The sequence below is a fragment of the Corythoichthys intestinalis genome, chromosome 3 (genome assembly GCF_030265065.1).
Source record: "Corythoichthys intestinalis isolate RoL2023-P3 chromosome 3, ASM3026506v1, whole genome shotgun sequence".
Lineage (NCBI taxonomy): Eukaryota > Metazoa > Chordata > Actinopteri > Syngnathiformes > Syngnathidae > Corythoichthys > Corythoichthys intestinalis.
In genome coordinates this window covers 42,718,702-42,745,652 of record NC_080397.1, presented here as the reverse complement: position 1 = coordinate 42,745,652, position 26,951 = coordinate 42,718,702, and the positions used below count along the sequence as shown (strand labels likewise).

Sequence of the window (26,951 nt, the reverse complement as noted above, 5' to 3'; positions counted from 1 at the left end):
CAAATGCATGATGGGTGGATGTAACACGCCTTTAGCAACCATGACTGTACGTAGTGCTACCAATTTATATATCTTCTCTGCGTTGGGAAATAACATAGGATGTTAAGAACAAGATCAATTGCTACCTTGCTTCCCACGATATTTCTAATTGTAGGGAGAGGGATTGTAAGGCTTTAGCCAATTAAAAAAAGGCTCCTAAGGCTGCCAAAATTCACGCTACTCATTTTACACTGCCTTTTAGCTCTCTATATAGGTAAAACGGCGCCATTACAGATTCTGCGCGACAATGCATGAGTGGGTCGTGCAGCGCATGCATTAATTGCATTAAATATTTTAACATGATACATTTTTTAAAAAATTAATTACCGCCGTTATCGGGATAAATTTGATAACCCTATCTTAAGCCTAAACTAAAGACTCTGGATGAGTGTAACACATTATGTCTGTAACGTTAAATACAATTAGAAAAAGATTTAATTTTAAAAAAAATATATATATATACATATATATATATATATTAAAAAAAGGCATGTCCGATATTTTTTTGCCGATTCCGATACTTTGAAAATGACGTGATCGGACCCGATCGATCGGCATCCCGATCGATCGGGTCCGATCACGGGACATCTCTAATTACTATAGATATATCCATAAATTGTATGGCTGCAACATGTTCCAAAAGAGCTCGTACATGTGGCAAAAAAGGCAGAAAAGTTAAGGAATGCTTACCAATCACCTGTTTGTTTGTTCAGGTGAACAGGTCTAATTGGGAACAGGTGGGTGTCATGAGAGGGTATAAAAGGAGCTTCCCTAAGGGGCAGTTTACATGGCGACTCTGCGACACGAAGGCGCTATGACTGTTGCGGAGTGGCCTCGCGTTCGTATGGTGTCGGCAAAGACGGAAGGCCAAGACGCAAACCTTGGAATCCTGCCTCCAAAGTGGAAGAATTCGATTGCGGGGGCTCGAGGATGGGTTTGCTCCACATGCATATCAAAAGCTCCCACGGCGCAGGACCACGCCGATAACGTCAGCACTCGTACACGTCACATTGGGCGTGCGCAGCGGAGCTACTAAACATTAAAAACCGCAAATATGGCGGAACGTCGGCTTTAATTGACTGTTTTTATAATATTTTTTATTTAAATAGGTTGAATGTTTCCATTTTTGTGCCTTTTTGAACAAAAGAAAATGCCATTGCTTGGAGTGGGCGGGCATGTTGTCTTCCGAGCTGAGGAGGTCAAAGGGCATCATTCGCTGTCGCCTAGTAAATCTGCAATGCCCCCTAGGGCCTGGCATGAATATTACATCGTTTTCATGCGGAATTGCGACATTGTTCGAATGGAAACGGAACCATATAAATGCAAACATGAAATTTTTCCCTCTTCTCGGAGAGTCACCATGTAAACGGCCCCTTAAGGTGCGCATTCACTCACAAGTAAAGATAGGAAGAGGTTCACCGCTTTGTGAACAATTATGTGAGAATAGTCAAACGGTTTAAGGATCGTTTTCCACAGTGTACAATTGCAAGGAATTTAGAGATTTCATCATTTGTGAGTTTGAGAATCTGAATCCATGTAATGGAGTTAAAAAAAAGATTCTGGACGCCTGTGATCTTGGCCCTTAAACGTGACTTCACAACAAACGGGAATGCTACTGTAAAGGAAATCACAGAATTGGCTCAGCAATACCGAAACCCTTGTCGGTAAACACAATCCACTGAGCAATCCAGCATTGCTGGATGAAACTCTACATTGCAAATACAAATCACAAATTGCGGTCAGACAAATCACAATTTGAAGTTCTTATGGAAAATAGGGTTGTCATGTTAACCAACTAAAGAGGGCACAAACTACCGTAAATTTCGGACTATAAAGGGGTACTTTTTCCCCTTATTTTGAATCCTGCGGCTTATAGTCCAGTGCGTCTTATTTGGGTTAACAGGTAACACTTTATTTGACAGCAGCGTCATAAGACTGCCATAAGACTGTCATAATTATAACATGACACTATCGAGGGCATTAATGAGTGCTTATGAGAGATGTCATTAAGTGTCATCCATCAAATTATGTCACTAACTCCATTTATATCCAGCTCGGATCTTTTACATCCATTCAAAAGTGAGACAATTTGCCGGATGGCAGCACTGTATAATAAAGTGTTCCCAAATACCATAATTAGCAATTAATAAAACAACTGGAACAGTAACTGCGGAAATAATTATCACAGAACATGAAATTTGATTTTTATTTACATCTGTAGCGCTGCAATGCATGCTAAGAGGCATGTTGGGCGACAACAGTGTTTACAGCAGGTGGCAGCAGAAGTTGACTGTCTCCTCCAAAGGGGCAGTGATGGCCAAACAAAGTTTCTTGAAGCAATGAAGCTTTGCAGCCAATTGGTTCAAAGCTTCACGGTGGTTCAATTGGTCTCATAACATCTTGTGATGCCGCTGTCAAATTAAGTGTTACCGGTTAATCTTTTGGTGTAAATATCCCATAATACAGTGAGCTGCGGTTTAGACAGTAGTCCAGTCCAGCTTATCTATGAAAAAAAATGCAGTTTTCGTGTCAAATTTGGTGGGTGGCGCCTTGTAGTCAGGTGTGCCTTATAGTTTGAAAATTACGGTAAGTGCTCAATCCAAAAGCCAGTGCCTGTGATAGTATGGGGTTGCATGAGTGCATGTGGCATGGGCAGCTTGCTCATTTGGAAAGGCACTGTAAATGCAAAAAGGTATATTTAGGTTTTGGAGAAACATATACAAGCAACGTCTTCTGCATGGACACCCTTGCTTCTATCAGCAAGACAATGTCAAACAACATTCTGCACATGTTCCTACAGTATTACATCGTAGTAAAACAGTATGGGAACTAGACTGGCCTGCCTGCCATCGCAACCTCTCTCCCATAGTGAGGAAAATAAATATTTGAACGCCTTGCGATTTTGCAAATTCTCCCTCTTAGAAATGATGGACGAGTTTGAAATTTTCATGGTTTCATGCTTCTTTACTGTCAGAGACAACCTAAAAAAAAATCCAGAAATCACAGTGAATTATTATTTTTTAACAATTTATTTGTATTATACTGCTGCAAATAAGCATTCGAACACCTGAGAAAACAATGTCAATATTTGGCACAGCGGCCTTTTTTTACAATTACAGAGGTCAAACGTTTCCTGTAACTTTTCACCAGGTTTGCACAGACTGCAGCAGGGATTTTGCACCACTGCTCTACACAGATCTCCTCTCGATCTGTCAGGTTTCTGTGCTGTCACTGAGAAGGAGTTTGAGCTTCCTCCAAAGATTTTCTATTGGGTTTGGGTCTGGAGACTGGCTAGTCCCCTCCAGAACCTTGATATGCTTTTAACAAAGCTACTTCTTAGTAATTCTGGCTGCCTGCCTTAGGCCATTGTCATGTTGGAAGACCCAGTCACAACCCATTTTAATTGCTCTTACTGAGGGAAGGAGGTTATTCCCCAAAATCTCACAATGCATTACCCTGGTCATCCTCTCTTTATTACAGTGCTGTCGTCCAGTCCCTTGTGCAGAGAATACCCCCAAAGCATGATACTACCACCCCCATGATTCACAGTAGGGATGGTGTTCTTGCAATGGTAATCAACATTCTTCTTCCTCCAAACACAATGAGTGGAATTACCGTATTGGCCCGAATATAAGACGGCCCTAATTATAAGACGACCCCCTTTTTTTCAAGACTCACATTTGAAAGACTTTTTAGAACACCAAATTAATTTTATACAGAAAATAATTACAGTACATCTGAAACAAATGATTATGACAATATATTTGAGAGAAAAAGCATGTTATTTTGCCTCATTCAAATCTTAATATATGAACATTTAAATATGTAAACTAAAGTGCAATCACATTCGTAAATGAATGGCTTCTGTTTTTTGAAATGTAAATAAACCAATCTATTGTGATAAAACAACAAAATTGCATTGACCATCAAAGTGAAGTCTAATGGTAACTGTAGTCTTGAAACAAATCTGAATAAGGAAAAGCATTGCAATAAAATAATGCAAACTGGTTAAACTTAAGAGTAGCTGAGATCTGTCATGACAGAACATCGCTTCAATGATATCTGGCGCCATCTAGCATCGTGAATGGGTATAATGTCTAGACCGCGAATATAAGACGACCCCCACTTTTTCAGTCTTATTTCAATGCAAAAAAACACTGTCTTATATTCTGGCCAACATGGTAGGTTCCATTTTGATCTCATATGAGCACATGACTTTCTCCCATGACTCCTCTGGATCATACAAATGGTCATTGGCAAACTTAAAACAGGCCTGGACATGTGCTGGTTAAAAGCAGGGGAACTTTCTGTGCCATGCATGATTTCAAACCATAACGTCTTAGTGTTTTACCAACAGCTACCTTGGAAATGCTGGTCCCAGCTCCTTTCAGGTCATTGACCAGTTCCTCCTGTGTGGTTCTTGGCTGATTCCTTACCATTCTCAGGATTGTAGAGACCCTACGAGGTAGATTTTGCATCTTGCAGTCCGAGGAAGATTGACAGTCATGTTTAGCTCTCTTCCATTTTGTAATAATTGCTCCAACAGTAGATCTTACGTCACCAAGCTACTTGGCAATTGCCCTGTAACTCTTTCCAGCCTAGTACAGGTCTAAAATTCTGTCTATGGTAACTTTGGACAGCTCTTTGGGGTGTATGGGGTGGACAGGTGTTAATATGCAGTTAACCGCCTCAAACAGGTGAAAAAGTCCGACTTAAAACGTCCACCTCCTCTTTACTTATTTGTTGGACTTTTTCCAAGGTGACAAGCAGGTCTTTGAGGCTCATTCATTAGCTATTCTAGCTAATAGGCAGGTGTTCAAATACCTATTTGCAGGTGTATAATACAAATAAATTGTTTTTAAAAATCATACACTGTGATTTCTGGATTGTTTTTCATTACATTGTCTCTCAAAGTGGACAAGCACTTACCATGAAAGTTTCAAACCCGCTCATCATTTTTCAGTGGGAGAACTTGCAAAATTGCAGGGTGTTGAAATACTTATTTTCCTGACACTATATGGTGCATTATGAAGCGAATAATACGACAACGGTGACCCCGGACTGTTGAACCTGAAGCTGTACATCAAGCAAGTATAGGAATGAATTTCGGCTACAAAGCTTCAACAAGTGGTGTCCTCTGTTCCTCTGTTGTTGTTGTTGTTTATTGAACCTGCCTCAGCTCTTTTAGAATGTGTTGCAGCTAATAAAATTCTGAGTTAACGATTAAACAGTCAAAACTGGATTAAAAACAATGAGGTTCATCAGTTTGAACATTTAATAGCTTTTATGTTTAACATAATGCTCGAATCTAATTTGAATTAGGGCTGTACACCACCATCCAATATGGGCCTAATTTGAGCATTTTCCCTGTAATTCCAATCAAACTCAGCAAAAGCACGATAGTCGGATGTCTCGAAAAGATTATGCTGACTGGTACATTATTGTTTTTAACGTCAATTAAAGTGTTGCGACTCGGTGACCATAGGAAATTGCGGGTCCCATTGTGACAACAGTTACAAACTGATGGGCTTATCAGCACTTCCTTTTGATAAATTCCCCTAAAGGTTTTCACCATCTCAGACCCCCAAGTACACATGTTTATCCTTGGGGAAAGAACTTTCAGTCTGCCTTCATCACACAATCTGATTTTTTTGTGTATGCATTTAGATCTTTAATTGGGCAACCAAGTGTAGTAGTTATCTTGTACATCTCTGGCATGTGTGGTCAGGGGAAGAGAATTAAGAACATTTCATTCCAACGCTACTGCACAAGTGTAATTTAGGAAGACAAAATACACTTGCAACCCCCGATGAGTCACGGTATATTTGCAATTACAGTTCAGTTTATCTGAGTGTTATGCTTGTTTAATTTCAGATTACTTTAGGAAACCCAGTGTCGTCTTCGTATTATCGTGTACCGCATACTGCAGTTGGTGAGTTCAGATATCTCTTTTCGATTTTGTCATATTATTCTACACATTTTATGCCAAATTCAACCACAAAATGCAACCTTTATAATTCATTACAAAATTGACAGCTCAATTGAACCAAACATAAGTAGTGCATGACAATGTAGCATAATATATATCTACAGCATGTAATTATGTACAGCCAGGAATACAAATTGTATACAGTGTATAATTACAAAAAAAAAATGTCTTTATAAAATCCTCCATGATCAAATGGACCCTCACACAAATCTTTACCTGCAAAAACAAAACCAAAAAAATCCAAGTGGTGCTTTGAGACTGTTACAGTTGTCCTGAGTTACATTTTAAGGTAAAACATTTAACAATTACAAACATAAAACCACCTAATTTCTAAGAGTATTTCCTTATTAACAGCCACAAAGAGGCAACTTTGTGGCAACAGTTTTTTTTTTTTTTTCTGTCTCACTAAGCAGCCGATAAGTTTGATCTGATGGAGTCCTCTCGTAAATGGCGGTGCTTCCTGGTGTTACATGCTTCACTGTGTGCTCGACGCTCAATGGTAATTCTGTAATTTTTCCTGCAAAACAGAAAGGAACCTTGCTTTATTTACATGTTCCAGCAATTCAACTGTCATAGAACTTTAAACACTTCAGACCCACATTTTTCTGCTGGGCAAAAAAAAATCTGCGCTTATTTTTACTCTATTAAAACACCACTACAAAGTGCAATTTTTTGCTCGGGGATATTTCATGCTTTAATTGGTTAAATTTAATGTTAACTCATTCACTCCCAGCCTTTCTCACCGGAGCAAGGCCCTTCGCTCCTGTCCTTTTTACTGGATTTTGACTGATTTTGCAAGGCCCACAGAAAATTCTATTCTATTGCTTTATAAACATGGAACCCACCAAAAGAAAGATTAGACTCTCTTCTTTCAGCATAAAAAAAAGTTCATCTTTTTTCCGTTCTTTAGAAATCAGCATTAGAAAATAGCTTAGTTTGAGCAATTTTCCAATTTCTGATGAAAAAACAGAGAAATTGAGCTTTTGTAAAAGCATACATTTCAAACATAACTTTGACTTTAACACAGCTATTTTTCGCTTTTGTGACATCCCAAACATCTGAATAATGTTTACGTTCTACAAAATAACATAAACAACTAGACAAATAGAGCTTTCGATCGCAAAGTAACAATTTATTTACACATAACTAAACTATTGAACTATTTGCACACATAACAACGGGGAATGCTCTCGGCTGCTCCCGGTTGAATGAGGTGGCTCCCAGTAATCTGATAAGTCCTGATCAAGAGTGGCCAGTTTTATTGCTTTAAAATGAGTTTTGAGCATTGTGCATTGCAGTTTAGGTGCATGTTGGGTCTAAAACTCGTTCTTTAACTTAGTTATTTACCCAAGGCAAGCTGACAAAAGGCAGGGCATGAAGTGAGACAGAGTCAGAGAGTTAACGTTTTTCAACCTGCAGGTTGGGAGAGCCAGGAGACAGAGTTCCGCGACCAATGCTGTCTCATCGAAGTCCCTCTCCGAGCTCCCCCGCGCTGCTAACTTTTATTGAGGGCTTGTTGCTGAGCAGAATACAGTTACAACACTGTTGTCCAACGTGGCAGTTTCTATCGGGCAAGTTCCTTATTCTAGTCATTGATTGAACAGTCACACTCTTGATTGAATTAACAGTCACACTCTTGAGCGGGCAAGATATCTTTGTTTTGAACACACATTTGCACTCAAAGTACTGTGGCTTGGTGGAAAAGTACTGAGACGATGTGTGATGAATCAACATATGTGTGTGTATCTATTTATCAGCAGAATGTGAGCAATTGCCGGTAATAAAAAAATGTAAGCACATGATTATGGGCTAAAACTGTATTCTTCATAACAGCTTGGGAGTGCGCGTATAATAGCTGTGGGAGAGCAAACTGGCATACAAAAACAAGCTTATCTTACAGTGCAACAGAACCTAGAGATGCCTTTTGTCAAAAAAAAAAAAAACATAAAAGACGTATGAATACGTTTTTGGGACACTGAAACAATTAAAAATAGAACGTATTTATACGTTTTTGGGAGCAAATGAGTTCATGTGTTTTAAATTAGAAGTGGGCATTTTACGTTATCCTTTTTGAAGTTGCGTTTGGTCAGACATTTTTAAAAGTCAAAAATAGCAAAGAGAGCGTGCCAAACCCTATGGTTTGATTTCGATGGGTAATGTTTCATCCAATCATCTCCCAGAAGTGGCAATAGCAACTAAAATTCTGTGCATTTATTGGTTTAGAGATGTGAACGTGTCATGTCTTTCAGTAACATGCTTAGGTCTGATTGGGTTAATATATGGGACAAATTAGGGATACACTTATACCAGTGTTTGGTGTCTGAGCCTATGCTGTTTTTGTACATTTTTTGATCATGTTTTCTCATTGGCCAATTTACAGAAGGGCTTTTGACTCACCCATCTGATGCCATCACCGCAATGCGATGTAGATCAGCGAAATATTCTGCCAACTAAGCGAAACAATCCAGATTTACATGGACTTTTTTTGTCGTCATGATTTAAATAATTTCTTTTTTATTCATTTTTTATTCTATTTATTATTTATCATTTAAAAAAAAGATATGTTTATACAGTGTATCACAAAAGTGAGTACACCCCTCGCATTTCTGCATATATTTAAGTATATCTTATCATGGGACGACACTGACAAAATGACACTTTGACACAATGAAAAGTAGCCTGTCTGCAGCTTATATAATAGGGTTAATTTATTTTCCCCTCAAAATAACTCAAAATATAGCCATTAATATCTAAACCCCTGGCAACAAAAGTGAGTACACCGCATGGGAACTACGTACATATCTAAAATCCAAATCGAGTACTGCTTGTCATTTTCCCTCCAAAATGTCATGTGACTCGTTACAGGAGTGCTGTCAGCATTGCTGCAGAGATTGAAGAGGTGGGGCAGTCAGTCTGTTAGTTTTCAGACCATACGCCAACCTCTATAACAAATTGGTGTGCATGGCTGTCGCCCCAGGAGGAAGCCTCTTCTGAAGACGGTACACAAGAAAGCCCGCAAACAGTTTGCTGAAGACATGTCAACAAAGCACATGGATTACTGGAACCATGCCCTATGGTCTGATAAGACGAAGATTAATTTGTTTGGTTCCGATGGTCTCAAGCATGTGTGGCGATGACCAGATGAGGAGTACATAGATAAGTGTGTCATGCCTACAGTCAAGCATGGTGGTGGGAATGACCCCCAGGGAAAATGACAAGCCGTACTCAATTTGGACATTTAGGGATGTACGTTTTTTCATAGGGGTGTACCAACTTTTGTAGCCAGGGGTTTAGATATTAATGGCTATATTTTGAGGGGAAAATGAATTAAATATTAAAACAAATTACCGTAATTTCCCGAATATAACGCGCACCCCCCCCCCCCAAATCAACTGGTAAACTCATGGTGCGCATTATAAACGGGTACATGGATGGAGACAGAAATATATATGTATTACATATATATATATAAACCGATTTTTTTTCATTGACACGGCCACGTTGTGTTGAAGAAACGTATGCGGCCACCCGTTGCCGACCATTACGGTACGTGACGTCACCGTTTTGTTTCGGTAATACTTCACTCTAATCGGCCGAATGATTTCGTCTGTGTTAAATTCTGCTTTTTTCACTCTTCATAAAGCACAGAATTTAGTTTCTTGAACTCATTTGAGTCGAGTCGAGTTGTTTTCTCCTAGATTCTGGTAAGTTGGAGAAGTTGTCAAATCATATTATTACCGTAAATATTGTCAGTTCACGTTAATGTTTTGAACTACCAATGTGCTATGCTTGAGCTGTGTTTCACCAGTCACTAAAATGACATCTCTGTATCTGTACACAAGCTCTGTTTTCTTGTATTCTTCTATTTATTGGTGCTAAAATTAGGGTGCGCGTTATAAACGGGTACAATAATTTTTCCTAGATTTTACAAGTAAATTTGGGGTGCGCATTATACGCGGGTGCGCCTTATATTCGGGAAATTACGGTAATTAATTAATAATTATTTAAATAAATTAACTGTATTATATAAGCTTCACACAGACTACTTTTCATTGTGTCAAAGTATCATTTTGTCAGTGTTGTCCCATGAAAAGATATACTTAAATATCTGCAGAAATGCGAGGGATGTACTCACTTTTGTGATACACTGTACTGTATGTGCCACATATGCAGTTTTAACTCGGTGTCATTTTCACTTATAAACTGTCAAATAGAATCCAAATGTTAATTCCCACGGATTACGTTTATCGTCAAGTACGGTTTTTTGTTTTGTTTTTGAAACGAGGACCAGTGGCAGAGAACGTGATTACCGTCATTTCCCGAATATAACGCGCACTTTTTTCCCCCAAAATCAACTTGTAAACTCATGGTGCGCATTTTAAACGGGTACATGGATGGAGACAGAAATATATATGTATTACATATATATATAAACCGATTTTTTTTCATTGACACGGCCACGTTGTGTTGAAGAAAGGTATGCGGCGACCCGTTGCCGACCATTACGGTACGTGACGTCACCGTTTTGTTTCGGTAATACTTCACTCTAATCCAGGGGTTTTCAACCCAGTCCTCAAGGCACACTGTGGGTCCTGGTTTTTGTTCCAGCCGATCCAGCAGAGACAGTTGAACCAATGAGGCTTCTGCTAAAACAAGCCACACCTGACTGCAATCAACTGATTGCACTTGTAAAACACCAGATTGGGGAAAAAGTGTTGTCATCTTGTTTGGTAAGAATGAAATCCTGCACCCACAGTGTGCCTTAGTGGAATAGGTTGGGAACCCCTGCTCTAATCGGCCGAATGATTTAGTCTGTGTTAAATTCTGCTTTTTTCACTCTTCATAAAGCACAGAATTTAGTTTCTTGAACTCATTTGAGTCGACGTTTATTGCAGCTCCGCAATTCGGACCATAACAAATGTAAGGACACACACTTCCTGTGTCCGTCAACTATATCGGTCGCTCGGGAAACTCAAACCCAAATAACAATAGTTCCTTTTGTTACTGTCGAGTTGACAGCTATGAGCTCTCACGGATTTCCGACTTACGTTCTCACTTTCATTTTACCGTATCAATCCATGGAAGAAACATTTATTCATCATGAGGAAACGAGCAAGTTATACAGCAGCCTTTAAAAGAAAAGTCACATCTGTTTTGTTTTCTCCTAGATTCTGGTAAGTTGGAGAAGTTGTCAAATCATATTATTACCGTAAATATTGTCAGTTTACGGTAATGTTTTGAACTACCAATGTGCTATGCTTGTGCTGTGTTTCACCAGTCAGTAAAATGACATCTCTGTATCTGTACACAAGCTCTGTTTTCTTCTAAAATTAGGGTGCGCGTTATAAACGGGTACAATAATTTCCCCTAGATTTTACAAGTAAATTTGGGGTGCGCATTATACACGGGTGCGCCTTATATTCGGGAAATTACGGTATTATGGTGAAAAAGTACAGAAATTTAGGCTAGGTTCATTCAGCAGGTCTTAATGCACAATTCCGATTTTTTCCGCCATATCTGGGTTTTTTTTTGGCATGCCTGTTCAGACTGCCTTTGTCCATTAATCCCGTTCAATTATCACGCATGCGCACTAATTTGCGGTCTGATATGCGCTGAGCAAACTGACCCGCATGCGCAGGAACATCAAAACATAACCAAACATGCTGCCTCAACGTCATTCAAAGGTGATCATATTTTGATTTCCAAAAGAGGACACAAATGACATAAATAATCACCGTTTAGTCTTATATTCAAAGTTTATATGGATCGATAGCATGCACACATGTCCGTACATGACACACACACATATTGACCGTTTGCCCCGACTCTCGTCCATGTAAGCAATCCCAAAATATTGCATATTTGGAGCAGAGAGAAAACCAAGCTCAGGCTTCTCCTCAACCCATTCAATTTTTTATGACTGTTGTCAAGCCCGCCCCTTCCCCAAAAGCTGTGTTCAAAGCACGCTAGGTGCTAACGCTAATGCACAGCTGCAACGCTACCGTAGCGCCCTGTCTCTCTCGTTCTTTGCTGGCGTAATTGCTGCATGAAATTCAGATTTCGGGGACTTGACAGTTCAGACCGCAGCCACATTCTGGAAAAATGTGGCCCAGATCGGATTTTAACCACATACGAAAGTGACTGTTAGAGGCAGGAATTTGAGCACTACTTGGTTTGGTGTGCAAAGGGTTAATGAGTGTGTTTGCTTGGAGTGGGTGTGTCACTGTCACTCTGTCACCTAATTAATACCACCTGTGACTACCTGGGAAAGTTTGATTGAGGTAAGAAGAGAGGAGGCAGGGTGCCAATTTTCTGTTGACCGCTAACGCCAGCTTTCCATACGCAGCATTTCATCTAGTATTCCATCCGATCGTATTAGATTCGCCCTATACGCTCACATTTGATAGTTTATGTTTGGTTCACTTTAGGTTCTACACGATCACGGTGACGATGCACACTATTGCAATACAGCGTATAAAGCAGTCATGTGATCAAAGTTTATTATACACGCGATCACATTAAGAAATTAGACAAATGAACGCCATCGGATGACCGTCCCAGCCTCACCCGAGTCGTCGTGGATGCAGCGCGTCAGACAGAGCCCCGCTCTCCCCTCTATGTGACTAATTGGACACTCACACAATAGTGACCTAGATCGGATTTGAAATGGTCAACTTTTAGGCCACTTTTCCAGTTCAGACCGTCAAGTTAATGTCTCACTCGAGTCAGAAAAACACCAAAAAAATCTGATTCGTGTATTAAGACCTGCGGTATGAAGCTAGCCTTAGATACTGTGACCAGCAATTATCAGTATTTGGCATTTTTTCAAAGCAAGAAGCGGTCAATAGGCTGAGAGAAAACAAGAAAATGGCGATGCACTCTAAAGCCGACGAGAGAGAAAATATGTTTTATAAAGCTCATTTAAACTCAATTTAGAATCTATAACGTGACGGATACAAGCGTGATTTACACTAAATAAATACCTGAAAAAATAGAAGGCTGTAAGCATTGCAGTTCCCAGAAGAGCTCCCACTATGACTCCAGTCAAAGCTGACATTCCTAGTCCACCTGGTTGTCAGAGGAAATAATTGGCCACAGCAGTTAACTTCCATACAAGTTCACAAAAAATAGTGCTAGTATTGCTTTACATGATTTGTCTGATATTTCTGTATGCGTTATCTGTATTCCTTGCAGAGTGAAATGATCATAGTTGAAGGCTGGCAGGAGTTGAAAGCTCTTGTTCAGACCAAAATAATTGGCAACAACCTAAAATCACATGATATTAATTATAAGAGGGATACAAATCAGATTTAAACTTAAAACTTTTAAACTTTAATTTGAATTGATGTCTTACCTCATATGTTCCTGCATTAACATTGGTCATTGCCATCAAAGAGAAATCTCCATTTCTGTCACCATTGTCGTCCATGGACACCTGGCCTGCGATTCCTGTGCACCACAATGAAAACATCTACATTTCAGCGTATTGTGTCGGTTTGTGCTGCTGTCTATTCACCGCCACTCAAAGATGGGTCTCTCATTCCCTTTAAATCTGGCATATTCATATTCTCACATCTCTGTGCAGAAACTGACACATAGGACCATGAATGAGGGAGCCATAGACTTCACTATCAGTTGACGGGACATGGGGCTTGGAGCCAATTCGTAGGTGGCCTATTTTCAAAAACTTAAAATTCAAATATTTTAAAAATCAAAGCCGTTAGCAACCTAAATACCAAAACAGGCACCTTAGGCATATATGAGCAGCGACATCAAAAAATGCAAAGTTTTTCCCACATAAAATCCCGATTGATCATTTTCTTATACAAGTATAACAAAACTTAAAATGGCTATAAAATTCTTAAATTTTACGTGACATGCACAAAAATAACCAAATGCAGATATAATCAACTATATTTCCGGGATCAATAGCAGTATTTAACATATGTTTTTGCCCAAAATAGCAGTTTTCAACAGCTAAAATATTACTTAATTTTTACATCAGAAACTTAATACATGCAGACTCAACTTTATTTTACTCAGCAAAAGCAAAATTTGCATTTTTGTATATACAATCACAACCTTTTTAGGTTGAATTCCGATGTCACTTATTGTCTCAGTATGTCTTGCCGGCTATCTGGCCCATGTTGTTTTTAGATTAAAACCTTACATTAAATAAAACACATATAAGCCCATTTTATTTTTGTATGGATGCAGAAATGTCTAAATTAGGGTTGTTCCGATCATGTTTTTTTGCTCCTGATCCGGTCCCGATCATTTTAGTTTGAGTATCTGCCAATCCCGATATTTCGCGATCCGATTGCTTTTTTTTGCTCCCGATTCAATTCCAATCATTCCCGATAATTTTTCCCGATCATATACATTTTGGCAATGCATTAAGAAAAAAATGAATAAAACTCGGACGAATATACACATTCAACATACAGTACAGAAGTACTGTATTTGTTTATTATGACAATAAATCCTCAAGATGGCATTTACATTATTAACATTCTTTCCGTGAGAGGGATCCACGGATAGAAAGATTTGTAATTCTTAAAGGACAAATGTGACTTTGTATATTATGACTAAATATTGCCATCTAGTGTATTTGTTGAGCTTTCAGTAAATGGTACTGTAGCCATGCCCAAATGCATGATGGGAAGTGGAACCATGACTGTGGGTATTGCTACCAATTGATATATCTTCTCTGCGTTGGGAAATAACATAGGGTTTTAAGAAAAAGATCAATTACTACCTTGCTTCCCCACATTGCATCCCACGATAGCTCTAATCATAGGTAGAGGGATTGTAAGGCTTTAGCCAATTAAAAAAAGGCTCCAAAGACTTCCAAAATTCACTCTACTCATTTTACGCTGCCTTTTAGCTCTCTATATAGGTAAAACGGCGCCATTACAGATTGAGCACGACAATTTTTTAAAAATTAATTACCGCCATTATCGGGATAAATTTGATAAGCCTACCTTAAGCCAAAACTAAAGACTCTGGATGAGTGTAACATATTATGTCTGTAACGTTAAATACAATTAGAAAACGATTTATTTAAAAAATATACACTGTATATATCAAAAAAAGGCATGTCCGATATTTTTTTGCCGATTCTGTTACTTTGAAAATGACGTGATCAGACCCACATCTCTAGTCTAAATTACATCTTTTTTTTTGCCAAAAACAAAAAAAGGGCAGTTGGCCGAAAATTACCTGATCATTTGACTGAAAAATTACACTACAGTGGATACAACATGGCAGCCATCACAAGACAAAGAGCTTTTTAAGTTGAAAATTCTTGTAAATAAATGCGTACATCTCAGAATTTCTATAGATATGAACATATAACAATCTAGATTCTTGGTTAAAAGCAAAAAAACCGAGAAGTTATCATTCATTTTACGTAAATATTTCAAGTTAAAGTTACGCTAGTTTTTCACAATTCTAAGTGCATGCATGGGGATATTTTATATAATAATTACCTCGAATCCTCGACCAAATCACTCTTGAGACACTCCTGCCTGCTTGCATGCAGTAAAACATTTGTCCTTTTTCCACCTAAATCTGGCGTTTGAACGCGGCATGTGTTTTAGTTTATCCCAGTGAAAGCCAAACGCTATGCCTGGGTCGGCCTCCAACGGGAAGGCGTGGCACAATGTTTGTGGGAGCTGTCTTGTCAACTGATGGTGAAGTCTATGGAGGGAGCATTGTCAGTAGACTTGGCTTGTGCGGCAACAGACAACGTGAGAGTCTAAATGTCGTAAACTCTTTTAGCGCCACTGATGTAAAAATCTATCAGCTAGAATCCAAATGTGGAGTGATGCCATTTTCTTTCAACTGTGCTTTTTTATGGGGATGGATAGGGATGAGTTTTGGCCACCAAAGACGTTCATAATAAACTGAGAAAGTGTTGTAATGATGAATTATAACCAGTGGATGGCTGCAATGCGCCTCTTTTGGACAGTTGGTTTTGTGCTTCAGAGTAACAACATGGGTGGTGAGACAGAAAATGGCACTGTGGTGTAAATTTGAGGCTGTTTTTAAAGCTGTTTCACACTGGTCGCGAGTGTGAAAAATGGAAAATGGCACTATAGTGTAAATTTGAGGCTGTTTATAAGGCTGTTTCACACTCGCGGCCCACGGCAAGCGCAAAACGAGAGGAGCCACGTAGGCTAACGTAGATGCTGTCAGGAAGTGTAACGTGGGCGGACTCCAGCGAGCATATTTACCAAATTCCCAAGCACCAATGCATTTATTTTTCATTTTTATACAAGAAAACGGTAAGTTTTCTTATTTCAAGGAGTAGGGGACATTATAATAGATGTGTAAAAAGTTTTACTAGTTTTTTTTTGTTATTTGTGAACTACATTCCCACACAAACGCACATCGAGATATCATTTAGCTTAGCAAGGAGAGAGTTAAAAGTTATTTTTCAAGTGTCTGTAAAACTTAAGAAAAGAACATTCGTCAAGGTTTCCTTGGCCATCGTTTGTGTGTATCCGCTGGGCCGAAACAGCCTGATGGCACAGATATCAGCACTCCAGCACCTTTGCTATTGGATGTGTTGCTGATGTCATTGCAGCAATGCTGTGAAAATAGTAAAAGCTTCTTTTTTGCAAAAATTCATTAGAGACTTGCCACTCCATCCAAAACGGATGCCACCACTCGATTATGCCGAGAAGCCCCCGCTTACATACATAATGAATGAATTCCCCCTCGTCACTGGTAGATGTGATGTGATGTGTTGTTAATAACGGTGTTTTTTTTTTTTTTCAGTAGTGAGTAATGTAATTAATCACTTTTTTCATCTTGACAACGCCATTACCGTTACTGAGGCGGGAAAGGCGTGCGTTACTATGCGTTGCGATGTTGGTTGACTGATGCGAGAAAAGTCTGAAAAAGACGGACTCGCGGAGACGAAAGAGCAGAGCAGGAGTGGGGAGGAGGCAAGGGAGTGTGACGCCATTGCAAACGCAATGCTACTATGCTAGGTGGCTGGCAAGGGAGTGTGACGCCATTGCAAACGCAATGCTACTATGCTAGGTAGCTCCAATAATACCTGACTGTAGCCGATAGCCTACAAACTACGCCCACATGATGCTTCGGTAGATATCACATATATACAGAACTAGATGCAAATGACAGACACGGCGGCATTAGCAACAAGTATAATAAAGAACTAGATGCGTTAGTGAACAGCCGCCATCTTAAAGCAGTAAACTTCTCAAGAAGGCTCTGTTGTAGAAAACCTTCCTAGCGAACTTAAGCAACTTTTTATCTAAAATACTCCTAAATCGGCAAAACTTAACTTAAATCTATCTTTAAATAATGAAACAGTTTTAAAACGTACACATGTCGAAAATAGAAGGGAACTAATGCAATGACAGGAGCAATTTTAACAACTTTAACGGTTGATTCATAATATTAAATGACTTCCACACATGGCAAAGGTTACTATCTAGTTATCGCAATATCTGCAATACCCCTGTGTCTAGTTGAGTTTAGGGTAAAGAATTGGGCTAGGCCCAATTGTCCCAAAAACCCTTTAAACTTCACATTGTGTGACCTGTTTTTTTTTTTTGTTTTTTTTGAGAAAAAAAAAGAAAATTATCACCAGTTACTTTGCCAAGTAACTAATTACTCTTCCATTCAGGTAACTGAGTTACTAACGCAATTACTTTTTGGGAGAAGTAATTTGTAACTGTATTTAATTACTTTTTTAAAGTAAGATTAACAACACTGGTGATGATGCAGTGGATGAAACCACTTCTAAATTTCCTGAAGTCCTGAGTTAACATAGGGCACTTTCACATTAGACCATGAGCACCATGGTCCAGTTGGAGAACTACCTCGCAACAACACTTGCGAATACCTTGTTGAAAAAGTTCAGTATTCACACTGCACCATTCAAACTTTCCGAGTATAATCACGAAAGGCGCACTCGTTGATTGGACAAATTTAGAAGATGGAATCCCGGGAGGCGAGGGAACATGGAGCGTCACAACAGCTGCACGTAATGTAGCATAAGCCCTGGTCCGCTTGCATTCACAGGCGATACAGGTTGCGCTTAAAGCAGACAGAGATATGTGATTTTTGAGCGGACTAGAGTTCGTTTGTTTGGTCCAAACTAGAGTTCAAATGTGCGTTCCATTTACAAAACGAAGCAGACTATCTGAGAAAAAGAATTTGAGTCCGTTTAAAACGGACCGAACAGTGCAAGTGTGAAAGCTTCCCTAGTCTAATGTCATGACTTAAAATCATTCTGTACATTCCCTAAAGTTTGTTAACTTTATTTCACAAATGTTAAGTACAGTAATCCCTCGTTTTTCACAGTTAATGGGACCAGAACCCGCCACCATAAGTGAAAACCGCAAAGTAGCACCCCCCCGCCCCCCGCCCGCCCAAAAAACTTTTTTTTGTGTGTGTGACTTTGTTCAATGTATTTATTCAGCTTTAGCATTGGAAATAAGACTTGTTTTTTATGTTTTCCTCTAAGTTTAATTTAAAAAGATATGCATATATACTAGTATATTTTAATAAATGGTTTTCAAGCACTTCAAATGTAATAGTTATAAGTTTTAAAGATGTTACTGTCCAACCGAACTATGTTTAAACAACAATAAAGTACTGTAGTAGAAAAATGCTTGGCTTTATTAAATGCTTCTGTTACCTCCCTTGGCTGTGACTCCTGGAGTGACAAGTGGAAATTACAAACTGCTCAGGATCACTTTTAACATGTGGCGTTTATTGCTGCGAACACAACACGACCAGCTGCCTCGAACGTCGCCACACACACACATTCATTCCAGCACGTAACCCCCCCCCCCCGTGAATGCACACACAGAGCTTGTCTGTTCCAAGGCAGCATTCGCAACACTTCATTGAGTGATTCCACTCAAATCCTCTCACTTACACACAATGAGTTGCCAAAAACTGGTTAACAAATTTAAATGATGATTGACGCATGCGGCTCTTTAGAATCTCGTGACTGGCAAGATCAAACACAGATATCTGTCAACATTGTTAACTTTAATTAGCAACGAACAAAGAGCAGGGAGAAGGAGCGAAGGAGCGAGAGTTAAGCCTGAGTTATACCTCTGCGTTGTGGTGACGGCGTAGCGACTACAGCATCAATGAGCATTCGATAGTTCTGTGGCAAGGGAACGTATTGCTATGTAATTCAACGCCAAGCCACTAGAGGGGTGTGGCGTTATGTTTGTACGGTTTTGGGGGACTCTTGTCGACTTCCTCTAGTTTTCTTACGGTGACACAACAATGCCAACAGATGGAACGCTTGAATGTGGATCTTCAGCTCATCAACATTGAACAACAAATTTAGATCGTACAAATGCTGAGGCGCAGGCGACGCAGAAGACGGTTGCGAAGGTGGTCGTTAGCGCAAAAATGTTTGTAAATGGCAGTGATTTCGCGCTGAACCGGAAACAACAGTCTGAGCGGATCAATCACAGTCCATTTGCGTCACGTCACCACACGTTGACGCGACGCGTAGTCAGAATTTTGTTTAGCTGCACGTCAGGCTACGGCGAAGGGTCGTTAAACAGGTCTGCCTTGACGGCGTAGGTCTGCCGCAGAAGCATAACTCAGCGTTCAGACTACGCGATCGGCTAAGGACAGCTCATCTGTATTTTATTATTTTTTTCAATTGAAAAAAAAAATCCACGATGGACTGAGGGCGCAAAGTTTGAAGCGCGAAGTAGCGAGGAATCACTTTATTTAAAAAAAGGAAAAAAAATAATAAATGGTTTTCATGCACTTCAAATGTAATAATTATAGTAACTTTTTTAATATTTTACTGTCCCACCGAATTATTTTCAAAAAAGAATAAATAAAGTAGAAAAATGCTTGTCTTTATTAAATGCTTCAGTGAGTGATTCCCCTTAAATTCGCTTAATCTGCTCACTTACACACAATGAGTTGCCACAGCAACAGTTTAACAAGTTAAACGATGATTGACGCGTGCGGCGCTTTGAAGCCTCAGCTTCCAGGCATCTGTGGCAAGATCAAACATTAAACGTCTGTCAAACATCGTTAACTTTTATAAGCAACTCCAGTGCTCTGCCTGACCAATAAAAGCAGCAGGAGGGAGAGTAAGACTATGTGATCGGCTCGCTGTGGCTCATCTGTATTTACTTTTTTTTTAATTGGGGAAAAAAAAGTCAGTGATGGACTGAGGCCGCAAAGTTTGAAGCGCGAAGTCGCGAGGGATCACTGTATTCACTCTTAAAATGAAAATTCATTACGGAATGTCATATGGCCTATATGACGTCATGTTAGGACGCCAATAAACTCTTTTCAAAACAAATTCTTTCATGATTATGACTTTTTTCCTCAAGGTGCAATTTACCTTCAAAGGTTCTGTTCCGCATTCTTGATGTGATTTCTAATCCATTTTTCTTACTGTATCCACTTTTCATGGCTTCCTTTAAAGCAATGGCATAGAGCAGCAGCGCGTCATGGAATCCCTCCACAAACATGTTGACCTGCAGCGGCAAATGAAGGCAAAATGTAAATTGTGATAGAGGATTAGATTTAGCATTGCTAAATTATTGTTTGGTTTGTCAGTGGGGCCCATGAGGACAAGATGATTCCATTTAATTATAGGATGTTGTGTAAATGTTATTGCAGAGATTACGTCCTAATTTTTCCCAACCGAGCAATCGGATATCCTGCCAAGTTTCCAGGGACCAACTCCACTTCTTTCAACCACTGCCAAGTTCTCTAACATACAATATTTGTAAAATAAAGACTCAGTTTATCAGATTAAAAAGGTACCCTGACATGGCTCAAAAAACCCTCCAGCTGGCAACAGAATGCTGGTGCACAACTGCTGAAATTAGTGGAAATTAAAAACATCATAGGCCACATTGTTGTAATATTAAACTATTTTGTACAACTTTTCAGTGCCAAGGTTATGCTGCTTACTTTTCTCTTTTAACTTTGATTGTTTGAGATGAAGCAGCTGCTGACCTAGTCTCAATGTGCCAGCTCATTGTGGTAATGAAAGCTGTACCCTGCATTGCACAGGCGGGCTAAGCCGTGGCTAATTTGCATGAGAGTGTGAAGTGTATGGTAAGTAAACTGCAGTTCTTTATCCTTTGTTTACTAAGAACTTCTGGGATATTCTAATACGACACTTGGAAACCGTTCAAAATTTTGGCAAGGAAAAGAAAAGGACTGATCTTTTGTTGTTTGTTTGTATGTTTTGTATTATTAGCCATAAAGACGACTAATGTGAAGCTCTAGTTTGATATTTTAAGACTTTAATAAAAACATAAAAGACTTTAAATGGGTACTAATCTTGCGTGAATAATTAGGTGTTGTTGCAACTCTGAATTGACATGCCATGCCATGCTTGAAAACACGTGAAAAAATCCAAAAACCTGGAAGGAAATAAAAAAAGTGAAATCAAAATTTGACATCTTGATCTAGATGCTAAGGACTGTTGAAAAGCAAACATTTGATCTCATTTGGCCATTTTCTTACATTTCATGCTCTTGAATTTCTTCAAATTTTAAGTAAAAATGTGGTTCAATTTTAAGCAGATTTAAAGCAACATTTCGTAAGCCTGTCGCCATATGCAATAATTCCATTTATCGCACGAAAAATAAAAATGAAGGCGTTAATTTTTCCGCTGCGATTTATCGCCTTTGTCTGCCGCATTTGCGTTCGCGCGTGCGACAGACATGCTGTTAAAAGTTTGGATCCTTGTTACCAACTGCGCAAAATGCATCTTCGTTCCAGGTCCAGCAAAAAATGGCGCCGGAGCCAATCGTTCCCATTATATCCTATTGTTCAACGTATAACGCCCGCGTCAGTGCTCTGGATTGACTGCGGACCATCTCTGGCTTGCCGGTGTTGTTGACGCGTGGGCGCTCCCGTCAGGGGTGACATTTCACGCGGAGCAGCTATTTTTCGGCACAACACCGGATATTTGAGTGGCAAATTAAGAGCGCTGTGTTTCAAACTCGTCCTGTTTCTGAAAGTCGATTGTCATATGCTAGTGTTGTGCAGTAAAGAGCAGACGTGACTTCTGTGGCGTTTGCTAACTTTTTTAATGCGCACACACACTAGATATCATGAAATAGCAAACTAGATGTGCTACGTCCCATGCCATTGGCTACGTGAGCCCAGAGTGATTATGGGACACGTAGTCAATATACTACATCGATGAATTATAACCCGCCATGACTGAATGGAAGTTGAGAAGGCCAAATCAATCCAACCTGTGACTATAGATAATGCTGCAAATATTGTTAATTCAGTACGTGACACAGATGGATTGTGATCACAAATAGGACGTCTTGCTCATGTAGTTAACCTAGCTGCTAAGAGAGCTGTAGCAATCAACAGTGTGCCCCGCCTCACTTTACAAACAATATTGTTCTCAGCACTTTTATACTAAATTTCTTCAGATCAGTAAGAAGTAAGCACATAGATATTATGCACTAAAATGCATGTTTATATGATGGCAATTTAATTTTTGCTCGTTTGGAAAAAAAAAAAAAAAAAAAAAAAACGAAACAAAAAATACAGTTGTTATTTTTTTTCTTTCAGAGGATTACAGTAAATGTATTGAATCAGATCGAAAATCGTGTCCTCTGTATCGAAAATCGTACTGAACCGTGACTTAACTGTATCGTTGCATCCCTATGGAACACCATTGCAGAAGCTATGAGGGGAAAAGTTTTCATTTGCCTAAGTGCTTAAGTTATTAACTGCAATTGTATTTTTTTTCCCGTGAAAACACATTTTATTTATTCTGTGTTTCTGTGCGGTATTAATATTGTTGTCTTTTACTTAAGAGGCATAGTCTGTTATTTCTAGTTGTGATTTCTTATCGCGTTTAAATAGGTGTACTTGATCTATTAATATATACTGTATTGTCACTGTGTTATTTTGAATTGTTTTTTTTTTTTTAAATTGGGGGGGTGCAATAATATTGCATACCGCAATAATTTATTAGATAAATTATCGCACACTAAAATTTGTTATCGCGACAGGCCTAACATTTGGAAACTTCAGTTTGGTCGATTTTAGCGTCACTGGTGGACAAACGCGTTATTATTGTTTTGCATTAAGGAAGGCTGCGTTTCCCATGGGGACCAGCGCCACCCGTGCAGTGTTGTAAAATCATCCGTCAATCAAAAATCAATAAAAAATGAATGTAAATGAATGGGGAAATTTGGACGTACACGGCCGTCAATGGCATGGACGTGCATGGCTGTCAATGGCATCGACTTACTTGAGCGCCAGTTGAATGTCAGTTGGCTGCAATTGTATGTTTTTGATTAAAAAAAAAAATCACAAGGACCAATGTTTTCCTCCCATTGAAACGAATGGGAAATTCGGACGAACATGGCTGTCTATGGCATCCCATTAGAAATGAATATGACAGTTTTTGGCGAATTCTACATTACTGTTCTGGATTTTTTGATGTGTAAATTATGCGATTTGGTCAAAAATTGTAGGACGAGATACATTTTTGGAAAAAAAAAGTTTTAAAAACCCCACGTTTACGGGCGAATGGAAAATTTAAGGGGGTCATTTGAAAAATTTATGTGACATTTATGTGTAGTGAGCCTGCATCATAGCAGTGTCTGGTTGTGTCACTCATTTGACATTCTGCGCTCCCCCCAACTCACGCTCTAGTGTCCTGTCCGGTCTCCCCATTGCTTGTTTTGAGACACACACGGTATGATTTGTGTTTTTATCTTGGCAAGAGAGAATATGCCGTGTTGCTTTAGCCTTTAAAGGTCTGTGCTGAGTGATCATCACTCACTTAATGTAACTCGTAGCGTTAGCATAGCATTCACGTTCGCGTAAGAATTAGGCTATTGCTAACGGCCAACGTCCTATTAAACGCTCGGAAAACTTTTTTTTTTTTTACATACAGTTCGTGTCATCCAGGTGGGTGCAATTAATTGAAAATGATGTACTGCGTTCTGCTGAATGTGTATCATCACGTGATAGATTTGTAGATGCTTGTCGATGCTGCAATATGTGTTCGTCTGTCAATGTTCATTTGAAATAGTTGGGAACCTTTTTTTATTTATCGTATTTTTTGGACTGTAAGCTGCAACATTTTCCCCTCATTTTGAATCCTGTGGCTTTAAGTCCAGTGCGGCTTATTTGTTGATTTATTTGGGTTAATAGATAACACTTTATTTGACGACGGCGTCATAAAACTGCCATAAGACAGTCATAATTATGACATGATTATGACACTGTTATGGGCATTAATGAATGCTTATGTGTTATGACAGATGTCATTAGGTATCATTTGGCAGATTATATCACAAACACTCAATTTATGTCCAGCTCGGATCTTTTACATCTATTCAAAAGTGAGATAATTTGCCAGATGGCACAAAATGTACATCTGTATTAAGCATTCATTATTGCTCATAGCAGTGTCATGTCATAATTTTGATGGTCTTTCGACAGTTTTATGGCACCACTGTCAAATAAAGTGTTACCAATACCAGAGCTAGCAGTTAATGAAACAACTGGAAGAGTACCTGAAGAAATAATTAGCACAGAACATGAATTTTGATTGTTATTTACATCTGTAGCACTGCAATGCATGCTAGGAGGAATGTTGGACGACAACACGGTGTACAGCAGGTGGCAGCAGAGGTTGACTATCTCCCCTAAGGGAGCTGTGATGGCAAAATGAAGCTTCTTGAAGTAATGAAGTTTTGCAGCCAAATGGTTCAAAGCTTCATGGTGGTTCATTTGATTTTATGAAAGTCTTACGATATCGCTGTCAAATAAAGTGTTACAGTTTAATATCTTTTGGTATAAATTAGGGCTGTCAAAATTATCGCGTTAACGGGCGGTAATTAATTTTTTAAATTGATCACGTTAAAATATTTGACGCAATTAACGCACATGCCCCGCTCAAACAGATTAAAATGACAGCACAGTGTCATGCCCACTTGTTACTTGTGTGTTTTTGGTGTTTTGTCGCCCTCTGCTGGCGCTTGGGTGCGACTGATTTTATGGGTTTCAGCACCATGAGCATTGTGTAATTATTGACATCAACAATGGCGAGCTACGAGTTTATTTTTTGATTGAAAATTTTACAAATTTTATTAAAACAAAAACATTAAGAGGGGTTTTAATTAGGGCTGTCAAAATTATCGTGTTAACGGGCGGTAATTAATTTTTTAAATTAATCACGTTAAAATATTTGACGCAATTAACGCACATGCCCCGCTCAGACAGATTTAAATGACAGTACAGTGAAATCCCCACTTGTTAATTGTGTTTTGTGGAGTTTTGCTGCCCTCTGCTGGCGCTTGGGTGCGACTGATTTTATAGGCTTCAGCACCCATGAGCATTGTGTAAGTAATTATTGACATCAACAATGGTTTATTAATAACTAGTTTATTTTCTGATTGAAATTTTTTTTTAATTTTATTAAAACGAAAACATTAAGAGGGGTTTTAATATAAAAATTCTATAACTTGTACTAACATTTATCTTTTAAGAACTACAAGTCTTTCTATCCATGGATCGCTTTAGCAGAATGTTAATAATGTTAATGCCATCTTGTTGATTTATTGTTATAATAAACAGATACAGTCCTTATGTACCGCATGTAGAATATATATATATCCATCTCGTGTCTTATCTTTCCATTCCAACAATAATTTACAGAAAAATATGGCATATTTTATAGATGGTTTGAAATGGGATTAATTGCGATTAATTACGATTAATTAATTTTTAAGCTGTAATTAACTAGGTTAAAAATTTTTAATCAATTGACAGCCCTAGTTTTAATATAAAATTTCTATAACTTGTACTAACATATATCTTTTAAGAACGACAAGTCTTTCTATCCATGGATCGCTTTAACAGAATGTTAATGTTATCTTGTTGATTTATTGTTATAATAAACAAATACAGTACTTATGTACAGTATGTTGAAGGTATATATCCGTATTGTGTCTTATCTTTCCATTCCAACAATAATTTACAGAAAAATTTTATAGATGGTTTGAATTGCGATTAATAACGATTAATTAATTTTTAAGTTGTGATTAACTCGATTAAAAATTTTAATCGTTTGACAGTCCTAGTATAAATATCCGATAATACAGGGAGGACAGCTGCGGCTTATTGTCCAGTGCGGCTAATCTATGAATAAATGTCGTTTTCATGTCAAATTTGCTGAGTGGCGGCTTATAGTCAGGTGCGCCTTATAGTGTGAAAATTACGCTATTTATTTTTGGACAGGCGAAAATATTGAGTAAACGTGGACTACAAAGGGATGAAATTAGTCCTGCGTTTTCATCAACAACAACAACCAGACGAAGACTAACACATTTTGAAATTACTAAAATAGGACTAAGACTAATAAGTATTTTCGTCCAAAAGACAGATGAAGACAAATTAAAAGGGCTGGCAAAAACAACACTGCTGCGGAGTTGGCAACATTGGTTATTCAATTATACTTACACTTTCACAGTCTTTGCAATTGTGCAGTCCCATACTTTCCCTGGCTGCTTTAATTTCCATGGAGAAGTTTTCAAACTCTGGTTTGACTGTCCGAAGCAGTGTCACAGTGTTCAAATATGCATAGGCTTGTCTTGCTTCATTATCAAACTTGTCTCCTCTCCACCATGATCCATTGCCTGAAATGCAGTACAGTGACAAGCACAAAATTAAGTACTTTTTGATTAATGTTAAACATTTTTTAAAATCTGAATTTCTTATGACAAACACGGGTCTCCAAAGTACCGTATTTTTCGGACTATAAGTCGCAGTTTTTTTTCATAGTTTGGCTAGGAGGGGGGACTTATACTCTGGTGCGACTTATGAGTGAACTTATTAACACATTATAATTAGAGATGTCACGTCATTTTCAAAGTGTCGGAATCAGCAA

General features: G+C 38.7%; 1 protein-coding gene across 2 annotated transcripts in view; it reads right to left on the bottom strand.

Moving 5' to 3' along the window:
• Positions 1-713: 713 nt before the first annotated feature.
• npr3 (natriuretic peptide receptor 3) overlaps positions 714-26,951 on the bottom strand; it is a 43,815-nt gene continuing 17,577 nt past the window's right edge. For both annotated transcript variants that reach the window (XM_057832939.1, XM_057832938.1), the window contains 6 exons: positions 26,525-26,700; positions 20,403-20,538; positions 13,383-13,477; positions 13,177-13,294; positions 13,012-13,096; positions 714-6,545 (listed from right to left, as the gene is read on the bottom strand). In XM_057832939.1, the coding sequence (XP_057688922.1) occupies positions 6,434-6,545; positions 13,012-13,096; positions 13,177-13,294; positions 13,383-13,477; positions 20,403-20,538; positions 26,525-26,700 (722 nt within the window). In that variant the 3' untranslated portion in view covers positions 714-6,433. The remainder of the gene's footprint in view (positions 6,546-13,011; positions 13,097-13,176; positions 13,295-13,382; positions 13,478-20,402; positions 20,539-26,524; positions 26,701-26,951) is intronic.